The 10,240-nt window shown below is 37.7% G+C and overlaps 1 protein-coding gene across 1 annotated transcript; it reads right to left on the reverse strand.

Moving 5' to 3' along the window:
• Nucleotides 1-7,300: 7,300 nt before the first annotated feature.
• On the reverse strand, nucleotides 7,301-8,375 carry LOC100790129 (uncharacterized). Its single transcript, XM_006586412.1, has 2 exons — nucleotides 8,010-8,375; nucleotides 7,301-7,492 (listed from the first exon to the last, which is right to left on the reverse strand). Exons 1-2 carry the CDS (start codon nucleotides 8,373-8,375, stop codon nucleotides 7,301-7,303), a joined length of 558 nt encoding a protein of 185 aa, XP_006586475.1.
• Nucleotides 8,376-10,240: the final 1,865 nt, after the last annotated feature.

Raw genomic sequence — 10,240 nt, forward strand, 5'->3', positions numbered from 1 at the left:
GGATGCCCCTGGTGAGGTATTTCAGCTGTTTTGGGTGAAAAAAATTGTTTCCGTGAAGAAAATCCAAGCCGAGGTGCTTCCGTAACGCTTCCGAGAGGTTTCCGTAAGCAAATCCGTGAAGGTTTTCCTCCGTTGTTCACCGTTCTTCGTTTTCTTCAGTCTTCAACTGGTAAGTACCCCAAATCGAGCTTTTCAATTCATTCTATGTACCCGTGGTGGTCCCCATTTGTTTTGTGTATTTTTATTCTCGTTTTCATTCGCTTTCTATACCCCCTTTTGACGTGCTTCAGTCATTTATTTAATTTGTTTCTCGCCTAATCTAAAAATAAATTAAATTTCCACCGATCATTTGAATTGTATCATCTGTTAATTTCTGTTAAAATGAATTCTGACCGTTCGGTCATGCCGTAACCACGTTGGAAATAAAAAAAGAGGTAAAATAATAATATAATAATCAAAAAATACCCTTTTAGTAAAATAAAGCGAAAAATCAATTAGACATTTTCTCTTTGGGATTTCTCATTCTTAATTGAATTGACTAATAACTAAAGTGAAACTAAGGCTAAAATCAACTCGCCTAGTCAAGCTCGTCCACAAAAAATAGGGTTTTGAAAGTTTATCATTTCAGTTTCTTACCAAGTAAAATGGATCATTTTTAAGGTCCAACGCCTTAAAATGATCACCCTTCAAGTAAAAAGAATCGCTTGATTCACGCATGAGAAAGAACTATGTAGGTCTGATTTCCTCTTTGATGGATGGTACGTAGGAGCAAAAACCCCGCTTTTGTCGACCTCAAAAAATAAAAAGAAATAAAAGTTAAGGTAACACAATTTCCACAAATCTAAAAAATAGGCTGTTGTCCTTTGAGACAAACGTGAGAGGTGCTAATACCTTCCTCAAGTGTAAATATAACTCCCAAAATTTTCATTTTGACCGGTTTCCTTCAGTTTTCCCGATGTTTTCCACAAATAAACGTTGGTGGCGACTCCGCGCATCTTTCCTCCTTTGGAAAGCGCACCCGTGAGCCTCGCCTTCGCTCGCCCGCGAAGGGCACGTTGCGACACTAACAATGTGTAAAACACACACAAAAAAAAGTCAAGGAAATACACAACCTAATCAATCACATGCAAAAGCCTTGCTTGAGTGAATGAGTGTCTTCTTGAACTTAAGAGAAATTCACAACTCTTTTTTCACCATGAGATCTTCAAAAATGAAGTTTAGAAGTTGTGAGTCGCACTTTTTCTAAGCACTTAATCTTCTCTCTTTATTTCACTTATTTCAGCTTGCACTTTTTAGCACACTGAAGTGAGACCATAAGGTGGCTATTTATAGAGAAAACAATTATAACCACCTGTAATCGATTAAATATTCAATGTAATCAATTATTTCAAAGGAGTAATCAATTATATTATCATTTCAATCGATTAAAGTGTTCTTCCCAAAATCTGGAAAACATTCAAGAACAATGTAATCAATTAGATTCTTGATGTAATCGATTAAAATGTTCTTGATCACTTTCGAGAACACTTTTTATAACAAGGTAATCGATTACGATTATCTAGTAATCATAGAGACTCCTGAAAAACTAATCATTGTCTCAATTGAACTGTAAAATCAATTACGGTTACCTTGTAATCGATTAAATTGATACGAGAATCTCTCTTCAAGCGACAAACACTTGTGTAATCAATTATGATTAGCCTTGTAATCATTTAAAATGGAGAGTTTTATGCACTAAAGAAAGTTTCTAACTTTAGCAACAATCTTTTTACTCCTACATGATGATGCATGATGTACATATGAACAGATAGAGACTAAGATGCAACACTCAATACAACAATCAATACAAATGCCATTCAAAAGAGTTGGGCATGTAAAAATACAAAACTTCTTCAAGCTCCAAGACTTAGTCTTCGTGTTTCTCCCCCTATCTCTAACAGTTTCATGGCTCTAGGATTCTTAGGAAGGAGTTCCATATTGGCCAAAAATTGTGCTTGTTTAACACTCACCCCAAGCTTATTATGAGTAAACTTTGATTTAGATGGATGGACCTTTTGTTATTACTAATTTTTTCCCCATGGTTCGGTTGAAATTAAAAAATGAAGTTACCTGCAAATTCTTCAAAGTAAATGGTCACCAACTTAAGCTTCTTCATGAGAGCCCTCAAGTGGAAAAGGAGTTTGTGGCGGACCTCTATTTGTTCTTTCTAATTTTATGTGATGATGTGCCTTAAATGGAACTTGAGGAGTTTCTTTCTCCCTTCTTTTATATGTTGTCTCTTTATTTGCTTTTCATTGCATGCTTACATTGAGGACAATGTGCACTTGAAGTGTGGGGGGAAGGGTTTAAAAAAAAATATGTTTTCTGTTTGTTGTTTTTTGTATATGTTGTTATTTTCTATTTCTGTATTCTATTTTAGTTTTTGTATCTTTATCTATTTTCTATTTCTGTATATCTATGTTGTTTATGCTTTTGTTGTTGTTTTCTGTTTTCTATTTTGCTATATTTGTTTTGTTTTTCCATTTTTCTATTTTTACATCCAGAAAATAAATAAAAAATATTATATATATGTATATATATAAAGATTTTGCAATTGCTGTTTTCTATTTTTTTGTTGAATTTAGGCACTTTTTCATGTCTTTCATAGGATTTCTAACTTGTATAAATTGTGAGAGATGTACCTTTTTTAGTTTAATGGTTGTAGAAGCAAAGCTTCATGATGAATCAAGATTGATTCAAAGATGTTTTGATGATAACAAAGGTGATGACAAAAAGCTCAAAGGTCAATCAAAGAATGAGTTCAAGATGTTCAAGATAGAATCAAGAACACTTCAAGATTCAAGAGGAAAGTTGATTTCAAGAATCAAGAATCAAGATTCAAGGATCAAGCTTCCAAGAATCAAGATCAAGATTCAAGACTCAAGATTCAAGAATCAAGAGAAGGCTTAATCAAGATAAGTATGAAAAGGTTTTTCAAAAACTGAGTAGCACATGAATTTTTCTCAAAACATGTTTAGCAATGAGTTTTTACTCACTGGTAATCAATTACCAGATTGTTGTAATCGATTACCAGTAGAAAAATTGATTTGAAAAAGTTTTCAAATGAATTTACAATATTCCAATTGATTTCAAAAAGCTGTAATCAATTACAATGTTTTGGTAATCGATTACCAGTGCCTTTGAACGTTGAAATTCAAATTCAAATGTGAAGAGTCACATCTTTTCACATAAAAGCTTTGTGTAATCGATTACACTGATTTGGTAATCGATTACTAGTGATTGTTTATGAATAAATCAAAAGATATAACTCTTCAAATGGTTCTTGATTTTTTCAAATTGGTTTTAAGTTTTTCTAAAAGTCATAACTCTTCTAAATGGTCCTCTTGACCAGACATGAAGAGTCTATAAAAGCAAGGCTTTGTTTTGCATTTTATATCAATCCAATCAATCTAATACAATCCTTTACAAGCCTTGAATCTCTTTGAACTTCTTCTTCTTCTTTGTGCCAAAAGCTTTCCAAAGTTTTCAGGTTTTCTAAACCTTGAAAACTTGTGCTATTCATTCTTTTCATCTCTTCTCCCTTTGCCAAAAAGAATTCGCCAAGGACTAATCGCCTGAATTATTTTTGTGTCTCTCTTCTCCCTTTTCCAAAAGAACGAAGGACTAACCGCCTGAAATATTTTGTGTCTCCCTTCTCCCTTGTCAAATAATTCAAAACGACACAGTCTAAGAATTTTTTCGATTCTTCCTTTTCCCTTATACAAAAGTCTTCAAAGGACTAACCGCCTGAGAATTCTTTTGTATCCCCATTCACAAAGTATCAAAGGTTTAACCGCCTGAGATCTTTGTCTTAACACATTGGAGGATACATCCTTTGTGGTACAAGTAGAGGGTACATCTACTTGGGTTGTTGACTGAGAACAAGAGACGGTACATCTCTTGTGGATTAGTTCTAGTGGAGGGTACATCCACTAGGTTCAAAGAGAACAAGGGAGGGTACATCCCTTGTGGATCTTTGCTTGTAAAAGGACTTTTACAAGGTTGAAATAAATCTCAAGGACTGCAGGTCGCTTGGGGACTGGATGTAGGCACGAGTTGTTGCCGAACCAGTATAAAAACTCTTGTGTGTTTGTCTCCTTCTTCCCTACTCTATTACTTTCTGTTGTGCATTTTAATTTCCGCTTTTACTTTTGGTTAAGTTTCTCTTCTACTCCTTATTCTCTTAACAACATAGTAAAAGCCTTAGAAGAGTAAATTTTTAATTAGTAAAGGTTTAGGAATAATTAATTCAAGCCCCCCTTCTTAATTATTCTGAGGCCACTTGATCCAACAATGGTTTCATGCTTGATGTGAACCATTGTTGCAATTGCTGAAGTGATAAGTAGGCTTGGAAAATAAAATTTAAGGAGGATCATGTGTGATAGAATTATGCGTTGTGAGTTTTTGGGCTTTTGTGGATGGATTGCACTATTCCATTCATGCTCTTTCGTGGGAGATTTCACCCTTGTGCTAGATTACTCTAGGTTTTCCCCTTCCATCTCTTGTCATTCCTTGTTGCATGTTCGACTAGAATACTTGTTTACTTCCTCTTCCAAATTGGTATTACTTGTTTTTATATGGGAGTGGTCTTACTGGCAAGCGCACCGGGTCGCCAAGTAAAATAATTAAAATGGAATGAACCTAGTATCGAACACAGGGAACTTGTTCATTTAGCAAAGTTTTGTTAAGTAAGGAAGCATTTGCAAACAGAAATTAATGATTGTGAATTAAAGCAAAGGTATGTTCTATCCTAGGTAAAAGCAATAAACGAGAACAATTAAGTGTGAAAACAAATATCTAAAGGCATTGGGTCCTCCTACTGAGTAAGTTGATGCAATTAAATATGTTTTTCTAATTAAAGATGTTCCTGTGTTCTATGTTGAGGACAAAAATACCAAACACCGATTCCTTCAGAGTTTGGACTAATTTAAATCAAACTTCATTTGCAGATCCCTCTTGTTGAACTTATCCTAATTTAAACAGCATTATACTCACAACATAATAAAGAAAACTAAAACCCTGCACACTATCCCTAGCAATGCAGTTATTCAGTCCCTGCTCTATCAAGTTCTAAGGAAACAATACATTTTCCAATGCTAAAGTCCCTAACAGCACACACAAATGGGTGATCAAGCCACATGAATGCATACAATAAGCATAGATAGTAGCAGCGAACACATAAACCAACCTTAATTAGATATGGAAAAGAGTTTACATCAACTACTCAATAAGAATCCCCAACTTAGGGTTTTAGCCTTTCATGGCAAGGAAGCTTCTTTTACACTAAAAAGGAGGAATCAAGAGAAATTGCTTTCTTACAAAGGAGTGGGGATGTGCCCTCCACCTATAGGAATCTCACAATCATTCAAAAACTCACCAATCTCCCTAAAAGATGAAAACTTGGCCCCTTGCTCTGCTCTATGCTCTCTGAAATTCACACTCTTTAGACCTCGCGGTAGTGAATAGTTCTCCTTGCTCCCTCTGTGCAAATCAGGCTTAAAAAGGGCTTCCTGATCTTGATCGTGCTTAGCGCCATTCTCGTGCTTAGCGCGAGTAAGTGAATTTGAGCTTAGCACCAATCTCGCGCTAAGCCTGGAAAGTGACAGGCAACTCGCTTAGTGAGCTGATAACGCGCTAAGCACGTGCTTGCGTAGCAGATGTCTTTCCTGATTTCCCTTTACTCGCTAAGCGTGCTGGTGCTGGGCTTAGCTGTTGATGCGTGCTAAGTGCAATGAGCTCGCTTAGCACGATGACTCCTTTGGCACTTCTTCAAAATAGCTCCTATTTGCCTGAAGTTAAAGCAAATTTAACATTAATTCCATGTAAAGGTTGACTAGCATGCAATTGAGTTGGCAACTTACTTAGTGTTTCAGTTAAAGCTTCAAGTTGCTTGGACAACAACTTATTTTTGGCCAACAAGGGATCTTGTGATGAAAGCTCCAATAAAATCTTCTTGGTTGGAATATGAACTCTATCATGCAATATTACGTGGTCACCGGTAGCCATATTTTCAATTAAGGTGACCAAAATGCTTTGAAATGCGTGTATGTAGCTTAGGTAACAAAATGCCTTGAATGTGTGTGAGTTCTCCCAAATTTGCATTGTTGTTTTCATGTTGAAAGGGGTCATATGCCCTTCTTGTTTGACCTTGCTCGTAAGATGGAAATTCTTTGTGAACTAACTTCCCGAATGTTGTTTTTTCGCAAAAGATGGCTCCGAAGAAGCTCTCCACGAAGAGGTCTAGAAAGGACGCCGCTGGAGAAGGCTCCAGTGCCACCTTGGAGTTTGATAGTCACCGGTTCTGGAGTGTCGAGCACCAGCAGCGCTTCGAGGCCATTAAGGGATGGTCATTCCACAGGGAAATGCGTGTCCAGCTCAGGGAGGATGAGTACCCTGACTTCCAAGGAGAGATAGCTCATAGGCATTGGGCACGACTAGTGACCCTTATGTCTAAATTTGACCAGGAGATAGTAATAGAATTCTATACCAATGCCTGGCCCATTGAGGAGGGGGTTCGGGACATGCGCTCGTGGGTGAGAGGTCACTGGATCCCCTTCGATGCAGATGCCCTCAGCCAGTTCTTGGGTGACTCGCTGATTTTGGAGGAGAACCAGTAGTGTGAATTCAGCCAGAGGAGGAACCAGGTTGACAGCTTCGATGAAGAGGCCATCACCCAGCTGCAGTGCATACCGGGGCAGGATTTCGCCCGGACCGCTGCGTGGAGGCGGGTGAGGATCATGCGCACCAGCATGACTACCCTGACCCAGATGTGGATGACACTGCTGCTCAGCAATGACTTGCCTAGTGACCACAACTCCGACCTCCCTTTGCCTAAGTGCCAGTTGGCGTATGCCATCCTTACACGGATGAGCGTTCACGTGGCCCAGGTGATTGCTGACGCCATTTATTTGTTTGCAGGAATGGCACCTACTAGGCACCCTTTGGACCCGGAAAAGTCCAATAGGGCCCTGGGATTTCCAGTTTTGATCACGGGCCTCTTCCAGTTCTACGGAGTGCATGTCACCCCCAGCAAGGTAATCCGGCCGCCAATCACCCGAGCCTTCATCGAGAAGTACTGCACGCCTAGGCAGGTGCAGGGTGACGCACATCAGACCGCGGGTGCATCGCCACCACCTCGGCAGGCCGATTCGGCTGGACCACTGAGTGTGGAGCAGTATCTATAGCATGTGGTTTGCCAGCGGGCGACCAACCACCATGGATAGGTGCATATACATGAGTGTATCTACCTGTTCAGCCTCAGCTAGTAGGGGCAGGGTTCCACCCCTTTTGTATGCCCAACCCCGAAGTAGTTTCGGGTTGAGGTCGCGTGGCCTGGAGACTGGCCCGATGCCCAGACAGGGGAGAAGCTTGCAGAATCCAATTTGGACGAGGATATGACTAACCTACTCAGTTTCTTCGGAGGGAGCGAAGCCACATGACCAAGGTCACCGCACTTTTAATTCCATTGTGATTTACATTAATGCTTTCAGTTATTGTTTTTGTTGTGATCTAACATTACTGCTTTCAGTTATTGTTTTTGTTTCCACTGTAATCTGGAATTACGGCTCTCAGTTGTTTTGTCACTATTTTTCATTGCAACTTATCATTGCATTTTTTCCGTTTACTTTGTGATTTGACGTAGGTAGGCCGTGTGTACCCTCGTTTGCACGACTTTTCAGAAAAGAAAATATATATATATATATGTGATCGCAGATATCAACTTTGTCATAATAATAAATAATAATAATAATATAATAAATAAAAATACTTTGGTTAACTAAAAGCAGACATGTTTTGGGAATGAAATAACTTTTGGCCTTTCTTTGGAAAAAAAGGGGATTTACTAATCGTGACACAAAGGTTTTGCCGAAGAAAAATGTGTGTACGCGCCTGAAGGATGAATGCTGTGAAAATTTTTCGAACGCCCAAAATAGACTCGAATAAATGTATGAGTTGATGAAGGAGTTTACGGGTGAAGGTAGTTCCTCGTCATCCATGTTGGTGAGCACAAGGGCCCCTCTGGAGAAAGCTTTTTTTACGATGAAAGGCCCTTCGTAGCTCGGGGTCCACTTTCCCCTATTGTCTTTTAGGGCTTGGGAGACTTTCTTCAGTACCAGGTCCCCTTCGCTGAACCTGCATGAGCGTACCTTTTTGTCGAAAGCATTCTTCACCCATTTCTGGTAAAAACGCTCGTGGCTCATAGCGGCCAGACGCTTGCCTTCTATGAGATTGAGCTGGTCTAAACGTGCTTGGGCCCACTCCGACTCCATTAATCCAGACTCCACCAAGATTCTTAATGATGGGACTTCCACCTCAAACGGTAGCACGGTCTCCATTTCGTATACCAACGAAAATGGCATTGCCTCGTGATGTGCCATCATTTTCTTCTATTTTCTAAACCCTTTTTGCACCATTTTAATTATTGATTGGTCTTAATTGTCAATTAATTAGGCAGTTTTATTATTTGGGCCCATTCAGCTAATTTGATGTTTTTAATCTAATTTCAGGAATTAATGAAGCATTGGGCTTGAATCTAGCATTGGGCTTGAATCTAGAATTGGGCTTGGACTTGAAGAGGGCAGACTAATTTATTCTATAAAATTAGATCTTATCTTATCTAGATATTATTTAGATTTGAGCTCATCTAGATATTATTTCATCTAGATCTTATCTTATCTTATCTTATCTAGATTTGATTTGATTTTACTTATGGGCTTGGATTTAAAACATGTTTGTAAGCTTTGGGGCTGAAAAAAACTATATAACAGCACCAAGGTTCTAGTTTAGGAGCCCCCCCCCCTCTCTCCCTCGCGGGAGACTCTCTCTCTCTCTCTCCTCTCTCTCTTCTATTTTTCGTTTTTAGTTTTAGTCTCTCTTCTCTTTCTCTTTTATTTTCGTTTTTTTTTCAATTCCAGTTCAGACTTTTAGTTTTATCAATAAAATTTCATTCTCTATTTGATTAATGGAAGGCTAAGTCCGCAGCGTTGTTTTCCCTTGAGGATCAAGCACAGTTCTCTTTGAGGTTCTATTATTACTGTTAAATTCTGTTTAGTTTTTCCTCTTCACTAATTACTTTGAATTTGTTGCTTTTAATTCATGCATGCTTAGTGCTTGATTAATTGTCTCTGCGCTTAATTTACGTTCATGCTTAATGATCGTTTATGAGTAATTGGTGTATGTGATGCTTAATCACATAATGAATGCCTTATGTTGAATTTTGCTTAGTAATTTAATTTAGGGTTGGATTAAGTGGTTAAACTGATAAAGGATAAACTCTCGTAACCTAGGATAAGAGACTTGCTTGTGAATCAAGGGGAAGCAACGTGTTTTAATTCTGATATTTTCTAATTCACATATATTCGCTGTTTAATTTACAAAAGCACCCCCCCCCCCCCCCCATCGTTACTGTTACTGTTACTGCAAGTATATTATGAACATTTGGCTTGTCACTGCTCGTTGGGAAACGACCTAGGATCACTTCCTAGTTACTACATTTTAATGTTTATTTGATTCGGGTACGACCTCGATCAAATTTGGCGCCGTTGCCGGGGAGCAGTGTCCAAAGGTTCATAATAGCTAGCTATTGTTGTGTGTTTAATCCTTTCGTGTTTTATGTTTAATTGTTAGTATTGTGTTAGTATGTGTGTTAGTGTTGATTAGTTCACTAGTATTGATAACAGACAAATCCAGAATCCATATATCTAGGCTAATTAGACTTGTCAGGTTTTAGCGATTTTAATATATAGATTTTAGTCCTTATTTTCATTGTCGGTCTTCCTTAGAAGTAGTTATTCCTTATTTTTTTTACTGTTGGGTTTTAGGAGTAAGTATTTAGATTTAGTAGATTTAGATCTTATTTATTTGAATTTCTTAGAAGTAGTTATCTTTATCGCAATTTAAATATTTTATCATATCTTATCTTCAAATTTTTTTATCTTATCTTATCTATTATCTTTATCTTCTATTTTGATCTTTCAATCTTTTATTTTCGAATTTTATCTTTAAATATCTTATCTTTTCTTTTATCTTCTAATTTTATCTTTAAATATCTTATCTTTTCTTTACCTTATCTTCTATCTTCTATTTTAAATTCTTATCTCTTGATTTTAAATTGGGTTTGCATTAATCTAAATACAAACAAAGTCCCTGTTTCAGTCTTGGGTGTTTTGCTGTGAAGATTGTGCAGCCAAGCAGGAAAGAT

This window comes from Glycine max, chromosome 8 (assembly GCF_000004515.6).
Source record: "Glycine max cultivar Williams 82 chromosome 8, Glycine_max_v4.0, whole genome shotgun sequence".
NCBI lineage: Eukaryota > Viridiplantae > Streptophyta > Magnoliopsida > Fabales > Fabaceae > Glycine > Glycine max.

Excerpts from the sequence above, each read along its gene's own strand:
- LOC100790129 (XM_006586412.1), bottom strand. The coding sequence starts at position 8,375 with ATGGAGACCGTGCTACCGTTTGAGGTGGAAGTCCCATCATTAAGAATC. Across the intron at positions 7,493-8,009 it reads ACGAGGAACTACCTTCACCC|TGCGGTGACCTTGGTCATGT; the intron begins GTAAACTCCTTC and ends TGGAATTAAAAG.